At 36.9% G+C, this 22,487-nt stretch overlaps 1 protein-coding gene across 9 annotated transcripts in view; it reads right to left on the minus strand.

Moving 5' to 3' along the window:
* Adgrb3 (adhesion G protein-coupled receptor B3) overlaps positions 1 to 22,487 on the minus strand; it is a 727,877-nt gene that overhangs the window by 446,372 nt on the left and 259,018 nt on the right. For 8 of the 9 annotated variants that reach the window (NM_001106898.1, XM_063266874.1, XM_039083196.2 and 5 more), the window contains 1 exon segment: positions 16,375 to 16,539. The exons of the other annotated variant lie outside the window; for it this stretch is intronic. In NM_001106898.1, coding sequence (NP_001100368.1) covers positions 16,375 to 16,539 — 165 coding nt within the window. 9 annotated transcript variants of the gene reach the window in all.

The following is a 22,487-nucleotide window of genomic DNA, read 5'->3' on the forward strand; positions in this document are numbered from 1 at the left end:
TTCATAGCAGCCTTATTTATTATAGTCAGAAGTTGGAAATAATCCAGATGTCCCTCAACAGAAGAATGGACACAGAAAATGTGCAACATCTACACAATGGAGTACTACTCAGCTATTAAAACCAATGACTGCATGAAATTCATAATCAAATGGATGGAACTAGAAAAATATCCTGAGTGAGGTAACCCAATCACAAAAGAACACACATGGTATAGACTCACTGATAAGCGGATATTAGCTCAAAGGCTCAGAATACCCAAGGTACAATTCACAAACTACATGAAGCTCAAGAAGAAGGAAGACCAAAGTGTGGATGCTTCAGACCTTTTTTTAGAAGGGGGAAGAAAAATACTCACAGGAGGAAATATGGAGACAAAGTGTGGAGCAGAGACTGAAGGAAAGGCCATCCAGGACTGCCCCACATGGGGATGCATCCCATATACAGCCACCAAACCCAGACACTATTGCAGATGCCAAGAAGTGCATTCTGACAGGAGCCTGGTATAGTTGTGTGCTGAGAGGCTCTGCAAGAGCCTTACAAATACAGAGGCAGACGCTCACAGCCAACCATTGAACTGAGAACAGGGTCCCCAGTGAAGGAGTTGGAGAAAGGACTAAAATAGCTGACAGGGTTTGCAACCTCATAAGAACACAGTATCAACCAACCAGACTCCCCAGAGCTCCCAGAGACTAAACCACCATCCCAAGAGAACACAGGAATGGACCTATGGCCCCATTCGCATATGTAGCAGAGGATGGCTTTGTCAGGCATCAATGGGAGGATAAGCCCTTGATCCTGTGAAGGCTGGATACCCCATGTAGGGGAATGTCAGGGCAGGGAGGTGGGAGTGAGTGAGTGGGTGGGTGAGGGAGCATCCTCATAGATGTAGGGGGGTTGCGATAGAGGGTTTCTGGAGGGAAAACCAGGACATGGGATAACATTTAAAATGTAAATAAAATATGCAATGAAAGAAATAAAGAAAAAGAAACAAAAAGAAGCATAAAAAGATCTTTCTGGAAACAGATCAGGAAAATGAGAGAATGTGCCTGTGGATAGTTTGACTTATGTTTTACTTCAAAGAAGATGCTGTCTTGCAATCAGTTAAAAATTAAACCTATCAATATCATCCCTTCATAATGCAAGTTGTTCAATGCTTGCTAATAGTGTACATAGTTTTGGTTTTACATAATGTTCAAGGAGGAGATAATATTAGGAACTTGGGAGACATTTTGAGGTTAAACTTTGTCAAAACACCCATTGATCACATATTTGAGATGCAACTGGGTTTGTTTACAAATTCAGTTACACAATACCTAATTCGAATTGAAGATATATAAATCACTTTAACTTGGACTTTTACTTCTGCTTTACATCATGAACTGGAAGTTCATTTTATTGAATATTAGCTGAGCTCCTGTGAAATAATTGACTTGATAATGTAACTCATGGCATATAAAAAGAAGAAGAAACGATACAAGTCTGGTACAACATTCTGTTGTGTGTTCTTTCCGTGTGTTGGTTATATTGATAGAGAAGCAGAAAGGTGAGGAATGAGGAAACTCTGGCATAGATCACAGATACACATGGATTTCTTTAGTGCCCGAGTGTGGGACCACCATACTATTAGATTTTCTATTATTTGTTTTGAGTTTCACATCATGTCCTCACACCTAAAAATATTAATTACTATGCTCTTTTAATAACCTTTGCTCCTTGTTAATCCAGGAGCTGGTCATCTTATTGGGCTCAATGGGAAACAATGGGTCACAAGTTTCTGGGAAGTAGAAATTAAATTCTCTTTTATACTTTTAAGTATCTCAAATAGAGAGAGTACATTATCTTTCATGGGTAAATGCTGGGATATTTAAAGCTAAAAGACATGGATTCATATATGGACTACTATTAATTTAAAAATTACATTTTTATTGGTACTAGAGAAAGTAAGTGGATAACTCTGTTATCTGAAGTTTAACTGGGGAGACAAGTGGTAAAGAAATTGCTTCTCTTTCAATACCCACAAGCAGCACTTGACCTGCTCTAATAGAAGGCAGCAGACCAATGTCTCTCCTTCCCTAGAATCAGTTCAATAAATCTGTGAGTTTCTTAGACAGATAAGATGAATCTGACAGAGTCATTGTGACCCAAGAAATCTCAGTAGATATCAATGATTTTGTTCTATTATAAAACTCTTTCTGCGAAACTCTGATTCATATCTTGGTATTCTGAGATGAAAATTGTTCCCTGGTAAGTAAGTTAGTAAAACAGAAAACTCTAAAACCTTAGTGAAGGCTAATAGGGCACTATTAACTAAAGGGTACCAGAGAAGTTATGGTGTAGCTGGTATTGTGCTACTGGATTATGGGACAACTGTGGCTGACTATGATTGACCAAGCTTTGCTCTCATGATCTTATCTTATCTAGCTGACTATGGAAAGAGGAGGGGTTTCACCTTGAAGTTGTGAAAACATTGTGATAAGTAGAACAACACCGTGGAGATTCCCTATCTGGTCTTTTGGGAAATAAGAATGGCAGATTCCCAATTACTAAAATGTGAAATCAATGCAAGAGTTATTGTAACTCTGTACACTTGCAAACTCTTAAGGCCAGGAAAATGTGTGTCTTGGAAAAGAGAGAAAGTTATGGATGAATCACAAAACCAAAAAGTATAGAAGACAGACTCAGCTGAGGTATGCGAGCGGGAAATCATAAGAAACCAAAGGCCATATGAGCAAGGAAGACATGAAGCTATGAGTAAATTGGTAAGAAGACACATGGGATAATGTGTCTTTATTTAAAATTTAAGTAATTGTGTTGTTTTGTGATAGACAAATTTTACCCAGGCAGGAATAATGGGAGTACGAGGAATTAGGGCTCTCTACTATGGTCTAGGCAAGGCAAACAGTAGATGAGATTCTCTGGAAGATGAAATAACAGAAACAATAATAAAGAATCAGTCTAATGCTTCGCTAAATCATATAGATACAAAGAAGATTATTTTATTGGTCTCTTTGACCAGTTATCAAACAAATGAGAAATACACAGCATGCAAAAGAACTTTTTGTGTTTATGATATTGAATTTAGATGAGTATACAGATGTTATTGCATTAAGCGAACTTTGATTCAAACTATGCCTCAGGTGAAGAAATGAGTGTATAGTTCAGAATGACAGAGAGAGCCCTATTTTGCTTCACAGGATCTATGTCAGGCAGCTTACCACCACCTGACATTCCCAATCTAGAAGGATTCAACAGCTCTGGCCTCCAGAACACCTGTACACATACACACACACACACACACACACACACACACACACACACACACACACACACATTCACATACACATACACACACAGAGACAGACACACACTGACACACACACACACCAGCTAAAATAATTTTAAAATTAAATTTAAGAAATGGTATCTCTACAGTTTAAAACTAGTTTTTTAAATACCATGTTGTTTACAATTAACTCATCTTAATGCTAAAGGTTTCCAGAGGCTAAAAGTGAAAGACACAATAAGATACTCAGTACACTGGGTTACTGAGTAGCAGGAGCAGCCATACCTCCACCCATAGATTGAAATCACAATCAGAAGGAAAAGGCAACAGGAGGTCAAGGATTACATCAATAATAAATTAAAAGAATTCCTCAAACCCCTGAAGATAGAGATACAGTGTAGCAATGCCTCACACACCTTAGGGATGAAGAAGAGGAAGCTCATAACTTCTATACCAAATAAAGCCTGGATTCCTGAGGTAAATAGCTTAGCACTGCTGCTTGGAGAAGCAAACAAAGGAGAACCAACTAATCCCAGATTTATTAGAAGGAAGGAAATAAGAGATATGTTGGCAGAAAGAACTGAAACAAGCAAGGGAAGAGAACAACAGTGAAGATTAGTAAGACAAAGGAATGGCTATTTGCAAAGGAAACAAAGTAGATTAACCATAAGCCACACTAAGTAGAAACAAGGCCCAAATATATAAAACAAGCGATGCAACGGGAGACATTACAAAAGGTACCTCAGAAATTAAAGGGAAAATTAGAGAATATTGTAAACAACCATAAATGGCAACAACATAGCCTGACCCAGAGAGGTGGACAAACATATGACATACATCTTATCAAGAATGAGTAACAAGAAACAGAAAAGCTAAACACAATCAAAACTAAAGACAATGAATAAATGATAAATCTTTCTGAATAAACAAACAGTGAAAACAAGCCAAACCAAATTAAATGTCACTACTGAGCTCTAGCAAACAGTTGAAGAATTACTAAATGTTTTCAAATAATTATGTGGAATTACGGAAGAAAGAATTCCTAAAAAACGGTGGTAATTTTGATAAAAATGCACCCCACCCTGCACACACCAATAAGCTTACTTATATATTTGAATGCTTAGACGCCAAGGAGTAGAACTCTTTGAAAGGATTAGAAGGATTGAGAGATGTGCCTTGTTGGAATAAGTGTGGTCTTATTGGAGTTCTTGTGGCCTTGTTGGGGGAACTGTGTCACTGACAGTGGGCCTATGTCAGGCCCAGTCTTTCTCTGTCTGTCTACAGCTCAGGATATGCAGTTCTAAGCTATTCCACCAGTGCCATGTTTTCAGCCATGTTCCCTACCACAATGATAATGGACTAAACCTCTGACACTGTAAATGAGCTCTCCTTTAAATGCTTTCCTTTATAAGAGTCACCTTGGTTTTGGTATAGCTACAGAAAAATGGATAAAGTGATAAAGATAAAAATACTCTACAAATCTGCCATCACTCCCCTATTAAAGCAAGAAAACACACACACACACACACACACACACACACACACACACACACACACCACCACCACCACCACCAAAGGAGGCTCTTGGGCTAATTTTCCTTTTCAAATGTAGATAAAAATTATTCAGCAAAAATAGTTTGAGAATATAGAAAATCAATTATAATAGCACATTGAAATTAATTAGCATGCTCTAATTGGATCTATTCCTGTGATGGAGTGCGGATCAGCATAATTGAGTCTGTAAACATGGCATCCCACATCAGGAGAATGAATGAAGGACAGAAACTATACTACTATCTCAAGAGCAGCAGAAGGCATTTGGCAAAATCCAACATCCCTGTCAGATAGAAGCACTTAATGTATCAAGCATAGGAGGAAGGTATTTCAACATAATAGATAGAGGGTATGTTAAACTGTAGGATGATGTCACAACTTAATATAAAGAGGGTACTCAACATTATAGAACGAGGGTACCTCAATATAATAAAAGCCACACAATATAAGCAAACAGCTAAAATGGAACTAAATGGATAGGGGAAACGTAAAACATTGTCTCTTAGATCTTTAAGAAGACAAGGGAACTAGCCTTTTCTACATGTTTTTACCATAGAGTTGGAAGTCCAGACAAGAAAGAAAGAAAAAGAAAGAAACACATATTCAGAACAAATAAGTCAAATTCTTAGTGTTCGTGGAAGGTCTTCTAAAGATAAAAACCAAAGATTCTCTCAGAAAAAGAATTAGACCTAATAAAAGGCCTTTGCAACATTGATGCTTCTTACAAAAGCAACATAGAAAATTCAGCAGTGATGTTAAACATCAATAGCAAAATATCTGAAAAAGATTGAACGAGCCATTGCCATTTATAGAGACCACAAGGCAATATCCAGGAACAAATTGAATGGAAGAGGTAAGAGTTCTCTGCAATGAAAATTTTAGAGCACTCCTAAAGGAAATCGAAGAGTACATATAGCAAAAAAAGCCATCCTGAGTTTGCGGATTGGGATGATGAATATTGCCAAAATGTTCACAGCATCCAAAATGATTTACAGTTTCAACACAAACCTTACTGTGATAATTAATATTGAGAGGGTCGACTTGATGGGATTTGACACAACAATGGAAACCGGGCATGTCTGTGATAGACAGTCTAGATTATGTTATTGTCAATGGGAAGACCTAAATATGGGCAGTACCATTCCACAGGCAGAATTCCTGGACTGAGTGAAAGGGAAAGGGTGCACTGAGCATTAGTACTGTCGTTCCCTGCTTTCCGACTGTAGATACAATAGGACCAGAGGTGTTAGGCTCCTGGCATCAACTATTTCCCTGCCACAGTGAACTTGGCGTAGACAAGTTCTTGAATGTAGTAAGCAGGGAATCAATGGGTTATTCAGGTGTGAGGTTGGAATAAAAGAATGAGAAGCTAAATGTGGACAGCGGAGGCCTCTCATGTGGTTTAAGAGAGGAGCAAAGGGTATACCAGGACCTGGCTTAGGTGTTATGAATGAGTATTTGAGTAAAGAATCTGGCTGTATTTAATCCATGGCCACAGAGGACTTTAGAGAGACTAAATTTAGAGGTGATGGACTTAATTATTTGGGTGAGAGAATTTCAAGGAATGTTAGTTTTTGGGCAGTGTTATGATTAATGATCACTGCTCCAATCTTATCATATAGTGAGAGAGGGGAGGAGGTAGAAGAAAAGATGAGAAATTTATGAAGTTGTGAAAGGATAGGTGTTAAGAAAACAGTTGAAAATTTGAACAAGAGGGGTGCAGAGAACTAGACATGTGTACATGTTAAACAGATTAGTGTTATGAAAGAGAAACAGTGTCTTGCACTGGGATGAGAGAATGGTATCTGGAGGACTCGATCCCGCCCACAGAAGCCTCATCTAATGAGAATGCTTGATCACTTAAACGGAGACTGCAGCTGAAGGGTTCCTCTTCATAAGAAACAGTCACACTGGAAAGTACACAAGATGAGAACAGAGAGGCCAGTGAAGCTGTGATCTAAGAGGGAGATGCCCTACCCTGAGCCGATGGATGCTTTGGTACATTGTCTGCATGATGCTAGTCTTGAGGGCTTGGCGGATGGGAAACAGAAGGAATTACATAACTTGTACACATATCTAGGGAGATGCAGAGGCCAAACATTTTGCCAGAATTGAGTCCCTTAAGGGTGCCCCAAAAGACCACTTTATGAAACTGTGAAAATGGAGTCCATGATGCAATACTGAATCTCAGATATCACAGATACCAGGACAGTGAGATGTCTGCCGATGAAGGCTGCAGACGTGAGGAAGTATTTGGCGCAAGAGGTAGGTGATATGTGTTTAAGTCAGCAGAGATGGAAGACTGGTGCTACATAAGACATTTGGAGGAGGCCACATGATTCTATCACAAGACTGAGATGACATGCATGGAGCTGCAGGAATTCTGTTTGCCTTGATGGGGCAAACTAAAGAGTCAAATAACTTCCCTATGCCCCATTCTTCTTGTTTTGGAAATGGAATGTTTATTTTTGTCTTGGATATCAGAAATATTAAGGCTGTTTGTATTTTACAATTTAAACATTTATTTACTGGTTTTTATGGCATGCATATGCCACATATGTATGAGCGTGTGGAGATAAGACCACTAGACCAGTTAGTTCTCTCCTTCCATTATATATGTTTTAGGGATAGAACTGAGGTCACTGGGCTTGGCAGTATGCACCTTTATCTTCTGAACCATCTTGCTGGTCCCCATGTCTTATTTTATTGGAGTGTATATTAAGAGATTTTTTAAGGCTTAAATGAAAGTTGGACTTTGCACTTGCAAACAGTGTTGAAAAATTTAAAGACAAGGAGACCTTTAAGATTGAACTGAGTATGCATTTTGCATTTTGAGGTATCCGCATGGGCACAAGGAGTGGGAGACTAGCTTGATATAATATGATCTATGGTATGATAAAATCAATTAAGTGGTAGAGCTATGATGCTGAATCTTGGTTGTCAAGTTGGTAGGATTTAAACTCATAGAGGGTGGGGTGGGAGTGGCAATCTCTTGGCATGCTGGTGAAAGATTATCTGGATCAGCTTATGCTAGGTAAGCAGACTCACATTAAATTTAAAACCATGAGGCTATGTCCTAGTCTGAAAACAAAGACAAAGGCAAGCTGAGCAATAGCATTACTTGTCCCGTTTCCTGACTGTGGATGTAACATGGCTGCCTCTAGCTTCTGGGGAAACTAAGAATTTTCCCATCATGATAAACTACTGTGCTTGTGAACTTTGAGGCAAAATACATTCCTCCTTTATAAAGTTTCCTTCATCAGGCTTTTTCTTTTTTTTTTTACAACAGGCAACTGAAACAGATAGAGAAATATCAATGCCACCTTTCACAGAACTAGAAAAAGCAATTTTAACATTTCAGTGGACCACTAAAACCACAAACACCAAAGCACTCTTGATTAAAAAGCGAGCCAAGAAATATCATTGTATTCTGCTTTCAAAATGTGTTAGATGGCTACAGTAGTCAAAACAGCGTGAAATTAGCATAAACACAAGGCTAACCAAACAAGAAATGCATAGATGGTCTGAGTAAATCCATGAACCTGGAGCCCAAAGAGTTTTTTAACTTCATTTTAAAAGAACGATTGCTTAGAGGATAGCCTTATTGAGAACTATCAAGGGGTAACTGGATATTCATGGGTAGAAGAATGGATCTTGACTCTGACATTTTCAAAACCCAACTAGAACGGAACCAACAATTTGATGTAAAAGATGCAACTACTAGAAGAAAATGTAAGGGGGATTCTTCTGAAAATCATAACTGACAAAAACAAGAGCAAACAAAATTTTGGGAAGTGAGCTTACATAAAACCATAGTTCCTACACAGTAAAATAACCAGTCATGAAAGAAAAGAGGGGGTTGGGGATTTAGCTCAGTGGTAGAGCGCTTGCCTAGGAAGCGCAAGGCCCTGGGTTCGGTCCCCAGCTCCGAAAAAAAGAACCAAAAAAAAAAAAAGAAAGAAAAGAAAGTCCATTGAGCACAAAACATATTTGCAAACTCTGCACCTAAGAGAGTTATTACCTAGAATATATATATGGAACCCCTTAAATACCAGAAAGACAAACAGCCTAAGTTTAAAAAGAGCAAGCATTCTAATTAAATAATTTCAACACAAGACAAACAGATGTATAAAGAAAAAGAATAAGGAAAGGCCAGATGAAAACCACAGTGAGATACACTTTTCGTCCATTAGGAACAGCTCTTCTCATGTTGGCAAGAAAAGAACATTCATTTTTATACCATTGGAGGGAATAGAAATTAGCATATCCATTATGGGAAGTATTGTAGATTTTCCTCAAAGGACAAAATAGGACTAAAACTATCATGAGATCCACCAACCGGTAGTTTGAAGAGTCACCAGTATGTCTCTGCTATTGCAGCAGTACCAGGCAGGAGAGCCAGGAGCTAAGAAATGGAGCCAATCTGTCTATCAAGTGAGGAATGGACAAAACCAGTGTGGGACAAGCACAATGGAATATTGCTCATCAGTAAAGCCAATGAAATATGAGTCAAACCCGAGATCATTAGGTTAAGTGAAATAAGCCAGACACAAAACCACACCCATCATATGACCTTCTATGTTGCTCTATGAGTATGTTGCTCATAAAAACAGATTGGGAGTTTGGAGTATGAGTCAAGTTTGAGATCTTCAGGTTAAGTGAAGTAAGCCAGACACAAAAGACACCTATCATCTGACCTTTTGTGTGTAAGTTTGCCGATCTTAAAAACAGAACAGTAGCTACCAGAGGCTGAGGAACATAAGGAGAAAGATGTATTGATGGGTAACAGATTATATTCTAGAGAGGAGCAAAACCTTCTAATACGCTTTATATAGTATTGAATGTGACGATGAGAATAATTTGCCTTCATATCTTATTTAAAATATAGCCCTTGCCTTCCTTTTCCTCTCATTGAAAGCCATTTTTTTCAGCTGTTACACCAGACCTCATATTTTCTTCTAAGAAATGCGCAGAGGTCAGAATCATCATTTTCTATGCCCCTTTCAATTCCTTCCAATTACATGGTAAGGACTCGCTGTTTGATTCTTTTTATTTTTTAAAATAAATGTTAATCTTTCAATTCAAATACTCCCGTTGTTCTAGGAGCCCTTCTACAACAGCGAATAAGAACACAGAACAAAAAGGCTTTATTCCGAAGCAGGAAAAACCTGAGGGGTTGAACAGTGTAGGCAATGTGCTCCCTCCCACAAGGCAATGTGGCAGGAGGCAGTTCAACTTCTCTTCAGCAATTTGACAAACTACTCAGTTTCTTGGGGCCAGAAGACATAACACTGGTACAGGCTGAGTTGTTCGATCTCTGGTATTCTCATCCTGCCAGACATAACCAAGCTAATAGCTGTCTCCTATTAAATTTTACATGATATCTTAGTAAATATAGTGTTTTTAGTCTATTCTTTAGATCAAGAGTTACAGATACAGAAGAGTTAGATAGCCAGATGTACCCAGCCATTAAGGTTTGAATAGTTTAGATAATGAAACTATTATTTCAGCAGTGATTCTGTTTGAATATTGCTGAATGAGTGGATCGGACAGAGGGGGTTTGTGAGCAGAAGAATCCTGGCATCCACTAGTAAAGCAGACTGATTTAATGGTGGAAATGCCGGGGGAACTCCGACTCGCATTTAGCTAGGAGTCACCAAGAATCTGAAAGATCCTTTCACAACACAAGGCTCAAATGTTTTGCAAAAGCCTGACTTCTTGCCTTGGAAATAAACAATAAGAAAAAAAAAAATCTGTGCTTCCTACTTGCTGTTTCAAAACGAACTATAATAAAAGTGGGAACAAGACACGGCATTGTTTGTGAAGTTAGAAATGAATATACACGCAAGTGACTTTAATAGGAAGAAAGACATTGAAGTGACAGGAATGAAAAGCAGTACCACAGTGCAAATCCTTTGACCAATAATGCACAATTAGTAGCAAAGGTGGATAAACTAAGGACTTAGAGGATTACTGGTATAGGGTTAAAACCCCAAATGACCTAGACACAAACATAATCAGCATGAGACGGTCTAGAATATTAAAACGGCAAAATATAAATTAATGAAGAGACAGATTAGCAGGGCAGCAAATGAATGTCAAAATGTAACATCCCCAAGCAGAGAAAACGGCAGACCTTTGAACTAAGTGCACACAAGTGCTTAGCATCATTCCACGCCTTGTGTCATCAGAAGGACTCCCCACAGAGGGACAGGCAGGCTACTCTCCTATGAGTGCAGAGCCTCAAACTGTTGGGTCAGTAGGACACTGAACCCAAGAGTGTTCCAGGGCAACTGTATTTAGGCTATCACGATTTGCATAAATATGCAAATATGCCCGGGAACTAGACCCAGGGAAACTCTCACTGCTGGCACTGTAGGGATTCTGGGCTCACAGGGCTAACAGGATATCAGAATGACACTGTAGCCACACACAGGCATTTGGTGGAATGCTTGCACAAACCCATGAGTAGAATCTCTGACTCTTTGGATACTGCCCCAGAGTTCAAAAATGACACCTTGAGTTTATTTGACTTGTGTCCTCCAAAAGACCCTAATACTAAAGTAATATCCTTATACAAAGGATAAATCTTCCACTCTATTTCGTCTTATACTTTTCAGTGTTTCCCCTGAGATTAAATTACACCCTTCCTTTTGTATAGATGCGGGGTTCAATTTATGAATGAGAAAAAAAATGAGGAATGATAAAGGCAATAATGAGTTGTAAAAGTGAATTACTAATTAAGAATTGGGAGTGAATGTGTTCTGGTTTCCAGACCATGTGCTTCCTATTAAATCATATTATTACATTGATTTTACATAGTGTATAAGTGGGATCTATTTAGATGCTTCACCCACTTTGGTCTTCTAGCTGTGACACACACGCTGGTGACTCGATCTATTTTATTTCTATCTCCTACCAGAATACATCTCACACTGAAAAATGCCAAAGCTGAGACAAAAGGACAAGGACAATTTGGAATCATTGGGTCCTCTTTTTAACAACTGCTAGGACAAAAATATTATACACAAACCAAATTTTATGTCTTGTTCATTTTGAGGTTTTGAGTTAAAAACTTAAGACATAATGAGAACTGTTTAAGTTCAAAGAAATTAATTGATTTTGAGCCTATGGACCTATATAATTCTCATATTGGGCATACAAGATAAAGGTACACCACATCTGACATAATTCTGTAGCTAAATATCTGTAAAATTCAAAACCACTAATGGCAAGATTTTCTCCATAGGAAAAGTCCAAATGACAGGACTATCCAAAGAATTTGACATAGTTAGGACCTACTATTGTTAATAGCTTGCCTATGCTTGCAGCTAGGCTACATTGTAATTTTGACCTAACCCATCCATACAACATTACTATCAGATATTATCACTTCCATGTTAAAAAAAACCATCGTTATATAAATAATATAACCACTCACATTACAAAATATTCATTTCTCCACTAGTATGAGGGACTGGTACTTCTGTGCCAATTACAGAAAATCTTCTCTTGTCTCTACACAGTCTGTATGGTATCCAGTCAGAATAATCCTCCTTGCTAACAATATCCAATCCAGAACAGTGTTCTTCAACCTTCACCAAATTACTAAGCACAGAAACCTAATCCCTTAATAAGTCCTTTCTAATCGTCGCAAAGCTCTCATCAACACTTCACAGAGAAAAAAGAGAAAAATTAACCTGATAAGAGCAAATATGCACTTATGAAAACACAAAAGATCCTATCATTATACCACATTATAAGAAGGAAATAAATGTAGAAAAATATGCATATAACTAGAGAAATTGGAAAACGGTTTAGAAATTTGATATATATATATACACACATATATACATATATACATCATAATTTGTTGGAGGAATACCAAGAACCAAGTTGCTTAAGTAGGAAAGAAACTGAAGAGAAATTCCATATATTCAAATATGTCAGTGGAACCACCATGGATGGAATGCTCAATTATTTACAGCAATAAAATTTCAGGCTTGCACTTTATATTGGTTTAGGTAGGAAAGGGAGGCCACAAAGACAATTAAACACTGAAGGTATCTATCCACGTACCCTTCCATAATAACTCTAAACAAGCTGATTCCCACTGCTGCCCTACCCTTCTGCCCACCTTCCCCATCAACAGCAGCCCCTGTTCTCAGACAAGACATTAACGGAGCAAGGGTGATGACTTTAATTGTCAACTTAACTGAGTGTGCAATTCCCTGGGAGGAAAACCTCAGGGCCTAACGGGGAATGATTAAAGGTAGCTTTGGAGTATGTCTCTGCAGGGTTATCTTGATTGCTGTAATTGATGTGGGAAGGCCCACCTTAATTATTGTCAGGATGATTTTGTGGTCAGGGGAATCCCAGATTGTATCAAGTAGGGGAGCAATCTGAGAACTAGCAAACACTCATTTATTCCACTCGCTTACTGACTAGATGCAATTCAACTGGAATTTTTTTTTTTTTAGTATTTTTTTTTATTAACTTGAGTATTTCTTATATACATTTCGAGTGTTATTCCCTTTCCCGGTTTCCGGGCAAACATCCCCCTCCCCCCTCCCCTTCCTTATGGGTGTTCCCCTCCCAACCCTCCCCCCATTGCCGCCCTCCCCCCATAGACTAGTTCACTGGGGGTTCAGTCTTAGCAGGACCCAGGGCTTCCCCTTCCACTGGTGCTCTTACTAGGATATTCATTGCTACCTATGGGGTCAGAGTCAACTGGAATTTTTTTTAAAGCTGTCGTATCTTGACTTCCTGACTATGGGGGGCTGCACCTTGGACTTGAGCCAGAACAAACCTGTTCTCCTTTGCATTGCTTCTGTCATGCTCCTTAATCACGGCAACGGGGACAGAAACTAAGACTAACGCAGTAATGCCACCTCTACTCTTCCTTTCCTCCCTCTTCATTTAGATGTGAGACAGAAGGCTTTCCAACCTCAAAAGAAGTGAGAGAAACTGGGTATGTCCTTAGGAAAGCAGTTGATGGGGTATTAACCATTTGTAGTCATATTTCAAACTGCATAAGTGAAAGATATTTCACTATTTGATGAACAATATATGTCGCCCTTAGAGTACCTTATAAAGTTTAGAAATGTTTCTTAAAAGAGAGTCTGAAATAGTTTTTTATACTATTTTCCCGAATTATATTGTCATACACTACTACAACTCACGTGTGGAATCATAAAGTCCTGAGCACCACTGCAATTTGTGGTTTTGTATATTTCTCTGACCTTGTCTGTGCCTTGGTCCTGGTGAAGCCAAGGAGACATATTGTAATGGTAACCATTTACTTTACTGTCCATATACTTCCTAACATATCTATCATAAGATAATGTCTAAGGCATCCCAGATATCAATGAATCTATCTAACGAATGTTAGATTAAACTGTACAGCCATAACTACAACATTTAATCGGTGGTACATCATTTAACATTTTCCACACTTATAGGCATATCTTTTTAATGGTGTGAAGTCGTTGAGTATGTATTCTTTTTGACAAAGCCTTACACCTAGTTGGTATTGAAAAGGCATTATGGTCAGTGGAGATGGTTGAGTTTAGCTATAAACAGTTGTTTCTAAGGGGAACTCTTAGTGATTGCTCCAAATATACCACACATTTTAAAAACCATAATAGGAAAAGTGCTAATACAGAATGAAAAACTAGAAAAGGCCATGGCTATGAGAGTTCCCATTTAGAGTAAGCAAATTGAAATACAATGTAGGAATTTGTATCCCTTGTTGTATAGTTAAACCCCCAAATTAAAATAACAGGAGAAAGCTTATGAAGAATTAAAGCATACAGAGACAGACCCATACAGCTAACTTAAAGAAATATGAACTGGGCCAGATTTCTGAGAATTTTTGGATAAGCTTTGGAAAAGTCTTAGGAAAGGCTAAGAATCTGGATGTGAAAGTGTGGGTTAAGTACCTGTAGACAAAAGCAAGGAATACCAATGATAAGATAAATGAATTTTATTGAAAAGATTTGTAAGTAGTTAGTTATGATTTTGAGCCCTAATATTTATAATTGAATATATATATATCACAAGATACATGAACATCATAAAAGTTTACATAGAACTACATAAAAAATTTATTTTAGATACTATTTTTATCTTATTCTTTGCACATTTCTGAAATGTATACATTATGTTTCATATCTGATCACCAATACTTCCTTCTGTCTTCCTCTAGTGATCTCCATCCTGCCATAAAATTTCTAAAACAGCATGTCACCCATCACTGATACCCTTTCTTGGTACCCATCATTGATACCCTGTCTGATTTCTTGGTCCTATCCTTCCTTCTCTTCCCTTTCTCCAGGCCTTCTGTGGTTTCATGGCCCTTCGTCAATCCGAGGTAACTTCTAAAACGACTTACAAGTCGGGGACTTAGCACAGTAAAAAAAATCGAAGAACTAAAACAAGAAAGTTACAAAACATCAAAAACAGACTTTAAAACAAATTGTGTGTACACACTGAGAGTCACATAAGCATTAAGTTTTCCACATGAAATAAAATCAAATTATTGGGTATGTTTTTTTCAGAGTCAATATACAAAAAAAAATAGATTGCCTTTTAACAGGGGCCGTGGACTTGAAGAATTTAGAGTACAGAAGAAGACAAATCTGTGTGGGGAAACTCTATTTACAGAAGAGAATCTGTAGCAGTTGCACCATGTTGCTTTCGTGCAGAGTAGATGATGAACTGATCAGCCAAGGAAACCTTCCAAAGAGCAGAGGAGGGAATTTTGTTTAAAACACTACCTGTTGTCATTCATGTTAGTTGTTTGCTGTTCATGGTCTTGGTTTTAGCTTTCTGGGAGAGAATATCACTTACTAATTTACCAACATACAATTTTTCCTTAAAATTTTGAGTTCCTTGAAAGCAGAGATTAGAATCCCTTCTTCTTCATAAAACTATTGATGTTTGGCAATATTATGAAGACCTGAGGACTCTGGGATGATAGGCAGACTTCTCTAAGTTAGATGATGCAAGCTGAATTACTAGGCTGAAAGAAAGTGACAGGATGGCATACACGCACTCTAAGAAAGGCTACACAAACTGTCCTATGATATTTCCAAGAACATAGTTCTCTCATGTGGCCAGTGACAAATTCCCTTCCTTGACTGAAATAGCATGAGTGAATAACTCTGTGAGTCACAGCTCTGAATCAGGTCTTGCTAGTTACGCCCAAACTCACCTCAAGACCTGAGAACTCTTTGTGATCCTTCACCAGAGGTAACTGTTTACATATAAACCTTTATTTTAAAGCATTAACATATACATATAGAGCAATATAGGAAAGATGAATAGCAATGGGTACCACTCAAATAAACGTACATCACTATATACATAGGAACCAGAGAAACCATCCCTTTTCATCCTGATAAGAGACAGAAATGAGAGGAAACACATTCCAGCAAGACTCAATGAGAGTTGAATATTTTATGTATGCAATGTACATTGGGAATATATGAGATACACATGAATGCAAGCTTCATCCATTGCCAAATATGCTTACCTGGGCACAGAGCAATATTACAAGGCTTGTGATGAGTTTCAGGTCCCTCACAGGGCCGTCCTCCATACTGAGGAGGTGTGCATGACCTGGTTCGTGTTCTTTGGCCTCGGCCACATGTGAAGGAGCATAAGCTCCAAGGTGACCATTCCTCCCAAACTCCATGTACTGTAATAAAGCAAAGAAGCTTCAGCCACAGAGAAGAGAATCAAAGACAAAGACTTCTGTCTGTATAACTAAGAAAAACAAATCATTGAACAAAGTATGAAGTTGTTTTGAAAACTCACATTGAATAAAACTCAAATTAGACATAGGCTTTTTAATTTAATTTCATATAAAAGAAGAGAAAACTTTATGTACTTCTCTTTCACCATTGAGTTACATTTTAAACGATTCCCCTTTTAACCTCTTTAAGTGGAAATTCCTCTTTCTGTCCCTTGACAAAAGATTTCTAAGTTATTTTTAAAGCATGGTCACCTATGAGGAATAAGGAAAATTAATTTTTTCTTAATAGGGCTGAACTTTTTAGAGCTAAGTTTGTATTTAAATAGCTAAGGAACAATTTAATTCTGGTACCCATGAAGTTTCTGAAATATCGTATGTCAGATAATGAAAAAAAAAGAGTTTCTGAAGATTGGTTATGTATATTTTAAATATTTTAAGCTAACTTTTAAAAAATATTTTTCATCAAAAATTTTAGGGCTATATTCACTGGCTTTTGAGTAGGAAAATGTTTCAACCACTGTATCTACTCCTATAGGGTCCTTCCCTTCCCCACCTCAAGGAGAATCCTGAGATCACTTTAAAATAGAGGTAGAAAATTAGTGTCCTCCTCTGCTAGTTTGATGGATCTATAAACTCTCCTAATTAAATTTCTAAAATAGAATAAAAACTAAATTAAATACAGAATTAAAATAACCATGGCCGTACCAGTACTTCAAATATCTCATTATCTATAATTCATACTTGATAGGAAAGAACAAAATATGCACCTTCATAATGAGTATCGAATGTGGTATAAGTAAATAATTGTATACCTTACAAAAGCTCGCTGAAGCTCAGGTTAAATCCCTTCCCTGAATGTCGAATTACTGTTCTTGCCCTACTTATTAGCACCAGTGTATTAATTTTCAAATAAAGTGAGTACAAAAAAAACCCAGGAGAAATGGCTCTGTGGAGAACTGGCTCTCTTGATGCTAAGCCTCTGTTTGTCTTAGAACCCTGAGAAAGCCATGAGTCCAGATGGTTAACGTCACTCCTGGGAGGAGGGAGGGAGTGTGGATCCACACGAGAAAGGCAGAGAGAGGTTAACTTTCCTCCTCCAGATGGACTCTCTAAGTACAAGTCGATAAAAATTGGCACTGGTACTTTCTAAGTAAATACGATTATTTCTTGAATTTCCTCATGTATATGTTGCTCATGCTCTTACATTCAAGCTGAAATCTAGCACATCAGCCAGTGCATTACCACAGGTTCTTATCAGTGTTGTGGTAAAAATGCCTAATATCTGCTCTTCCAGAGTCTTTAAAGAGCATCCTATAGTTCTACAGACTATGCTAATGTTTAACTGTGCCACAATTTATGTACGTACACTTCAAAGCACAAGTACATTTTAATACACACCTTTACATGATTTATGACTAAATTTTAAAAGAATTCCACAAAAAATGAATTATACACCTTAACATTTAGGTAAACTGTTTCCTTTACTCAGGTTTTTGGCTTTTTGAAATTAAGTTATAAAAATATGTTCAAACATTGAAACAGCAACCCAATTAGAATATTATTCAGTAAAAGTCATTTCATGATTCTATGAGTCATTAAAAAGCTTTTTAAAAATAATATATTAGAAAAGTATGAGAGAGTGGAAAAACCAATATATATTTTTTCATTTATCTCATAGTAATCTGTAAAAGCCAAAGCTAATTAGTATCCATTGATAAGAGAATATCCAATATCTGCATTTAGCTATGTACACATAAATGTTATATAGTTTTTACATGTATACATATATATGTCCATTATATGTTTATAAATATCAATCAAGGATGAAATTCTTTAAGAAAATACATGAACATATTTCATTTTTCATTATGTATTTTTATCTATTTTTGCATTTATTTTCAGCCACCAAACTTTTCAATTTAATGATAAATTGCTCCACTATGTAAAGTATTAATAACACTCTATGATCTTTTATCAAATATTACTTAATGTACATAGCACAATGCTAGAACATTAGAGAGCTAAGAGCTCTTTGAAACATTTAAACACTAAGAGCTTTACATAATTTGTGAAGCACAAAACATTATAAAGAATTTGTAGCTTAGTTAAATCATGATACTGGAATCAGAAAATTAATGCTACCCAGCCATTCTACATAGTCTTTACTATGTTATACGTTGAAGTTTGTTATACGTTTGTTAGCGTATGTTATACGTTGTTATAGGTGACTCTGTTCTATCACTTCAGATGCTGACTTCTATATGGGGCAAGAAATTATTAATAGTTTGTCATTTTAGAGGCTTTTGCATTGACAAAAAATAGAGCACATGCTTTACAATGTTCAAATTTAAAAAAAATTATATTAGAGAGGTTATAAGAATTTTGTTGAGATTGAATTTCAAAATTTTTACATAGGGTTATTTTACAGTAAAATATGAAAATTTATGAATTATCTAGTAAACTTGAGAAACAGTATTAATAAAGTAATTTAATTAACATCAATTTCATCAATTTTTTTGTAGTTTTCTTCCTAATATTTGAACTATATATACTGTCATATCTCTGCTTGGTAAAAACCAAAGAGAATATAAAATAAATACACACAAACATCATCATCCTGCTTTCAAATAAACATCTGTGAATACTCCTATGATTTAGGAGTATTATATACCAAATAATGCTTTTAAGTGCAAGAGTTTTACTTTGGAAGTAAGTGAATATGGTAATTCCGATATTCATAAAAATAATTCCCAAACCATTCCGTAGACCTATATTCACTTTTACAGATTCATTTCTGTTTAGTAAAGATCAGTGATTATCGACTGGAGGTAACTCTGCCCACAGGGACATTGTTTGATATCTGCAGACAATTTGGGTTTTATCAGCATATATGGAGCTGAAGGGCTAATGGTATCAAATGGGCAGAAGCCCTGGATGTGGGAAGCACCTGAACGAGCAGTGCGGTGCATGTGGAACAAATATTTATCAGGGTTAAAGCGCTGGTGATTAATCAGCAGAGGCTGAGAACCCTGGAGTGGAGCAGGATGGTAACTACATAATCGAAGGTTACTCTCTACCTTCCCCGGTTTTCCTTAAGAACATTCCAGATGTTTCTCTTCCATGGGGGTTGGGGTGGGGAGTGGAAAAACAAACAATCAAAAAACTGGGCAAATAAAAGTGTTAAATCAAAAAATGTGCAAAAGGCCCACGTGATTCTGTATTACAGGATCTGAATAAAAGAAAAATATATGTATAATAAAAGTAACTCATTCTGTAATGCTAATGCGTTTCCTTCATGATACAAAGAAGATTGGATTCTCAGCTTCCACATATTTTGTAGAGGGTTAACTTTTTAAGCAATTTGTCCCTTCTTGTCCCACACTCGTCAATGAAGTGATACAAAAATTAGAGCTCTCTAAGCATGACAAGTGAGATATTGATTTGAGAGCAAAAGTAAGGATAATTTATTATTTTAGATAGATGTTTGTATTGATTCAAATACTTCCTAAGTTTTAAACCATTTGAAGATTTAGATTTCATTTTTTATTGCTTTCATGACGTAGCACATTAAAAATAACATTTACCAGTACACTGAAAAGAAAGTCCTACTTCCTATAAATATGTAGTTATCTGACATTTTAAAATAGTGAAGCTGATCTCTTGTATTTATAAAAATTTTTAAAAATCCCAAATTTAACAAACTGAGATATAACAATATACTTCTCTTGTGAGCAATATTCAACCAAAATTTAGAAAGACAAATGTTTTATGTACATAAAGTTAAAAGGGAGACTTACAACTGTTTATATACGGTCTTGCCCATGGTATGGGGAAGATATTTAAGAAATCAAAAGAGCTGCCCAATGAGATATTACTCAGTTTTCTTTACATCAGACACAGGGAGAGACAACTTGGCCATTCCATGTGTGGGGAAGATTAGAGTCCTCCCAAAGACATTCTATGTTTGCAGTCAACGGCTTACTCATCCTTCTCTGATAGGGATGAAGACTCCCATATGTCACCCTTGCAAATTGTTACTGGTAACTGGAAAGCAAGCTATGAGTGGAAGACGGTGGGAAGCACCCTGGAGACCAATCAGATTCCCACCTGAGAATGTTGGCCATTAGACACTATTCTTATCGTGGTAAATGACGTTGACATGAAGTGCTTATAAGATAAATTTATATGTCAGCTGAATCAGAACTCTCTACTGATACTGTTTCAATTGATGAGAACAGGGAACTGGACCCTGTAAATCATCAGGTAAATACTGTGGTTAGGCTTCCTGGTTAAGTATTCTCCCAGAAGAGCTATTCTTTGTTATGCAAATAAGGGCCTACGATATTATATTGGAGATCTGTGGGTTTTACTATGACACTCCAAACTTCTGTCTTTCAGTGACTCCTTTTTATATTTTCAGCTCATGCTGTTGAAATGCATTTGGTCTACAACTCCTGCTTTTACACATTGTCATCTTTATCCTTCCATGACCAACTTACATTTTCCCCCTTTGAACCATATCATTTTTCATTCCATATTGTTTTTTGGTTAACACAGTCCTAACTGATGCCTACCTGCTTTTAGTGGCAATTATTGCCCCTTTGTTAATAATTATTGTCTTCCTTTCCTTTATAGCCTTAGTTTAACCTTGTCTTAATCTATTGATTTTCTGCTTCATAATTCTGAGACACAGATTTCTCACACTTCATTACATCATTCCCCATAATGCCTACTGCTATTTCCTTCTATTCTCTTTCCTTGGGGATGACTAACTGTAGTTTGTTTGTCTGTTCATTTCATTTTTGTTTATTATTTATTTGTTTTCTGGATTTTTTTACACCCTCATAACATAAAATTGTTCACGGAAACTATTTTGAACTCACAATTCAGGAGTGCTGAGTATATTCACACTGCAGCCAAACAGATCACCAGAAGCCATTAAACAATAGCTACCCCCCAAATTTCTTATGATTATTACATTTGACTGCTTAGAAATTGACATGATTCCTGAACATTCCTCCAGGTCTCTCAGCCATATTTTTACCAATTGCACAAACAGTTATCTCTGGAAATAGAGACCCCCTAGAAAATATTCAGGCATGACTTGAAGGTCTACTACGGGTCTTTCAGGGTCTACTACAGTGATAAGACCTTTCTCTAGAACATCTCCCTCTTAAGTGCTTCTGCAAGGACTCCACATGTGAGTCAAGTATCAGCTTCTGCTGTACTCATAACTTATAGTCACTCATCCATCAAGTGACTGGACACAACATAAATGCTTCGCTTTGGTACTGATCCAAATAAAATTCTAATTGATTTGAGAGGGAGAAACAAAGACAATAATATCTGGTACATCATTAAATAATTCTCTCTTTTTTTGATACAACATACATTTCACCTGAAACAGCTCCCTTTCTGGTCTTTAAAGCAGTATATGGCTGTGATGAGAAGAATCACTTCAAGTTTATGAAGTAAAATGACAGATTACTTTTAGGTCTACTAAACTTTTGTTTTCTGATAGGACCAGAAAAATGGTGGGAGAATAGCTCACTGACAAACTATGTCAGTCATCGAGTGATTACATGTCATATTCTACTATATTTAAATTTTTTATTTTTTCTCATATATGCATTTGGATATTTTTTACCACCTTAAAAATGCAAGAAAAATAACAACATTTTTATACTCTTTGAAGTAGATACACACATCTCAACCATGTTTGGAGCGGGGAGATAGTCACTTATCGAACACCCTGACTGCTCAGAAAGCAAAATACGTTCATGTATGTACAGAGTAAAACATCACATTTGAGAAGAATTACACTTATAGACTCTAATGAAAATGCCTATATTCAGTTCCTAGGAAAATAACAAATGGTTCCAAATGCGTAG

The sequence above is a fragment of the Rattus norvegicus genome, chromosome 9 (genome assembly GCF_036323735.1).
Source record: "Rattus norvegicus strain BN/NHsdMcwi chromosome 9, GRCr8, whole genome shotgun sequence".
NCBI classification, from domain to species: domain Eukaryota; kingdom Metazoa; phylum Chordata; class Mammalia; order Rodentia; family Muridae; genus Rattus; species Rattus norvegicus.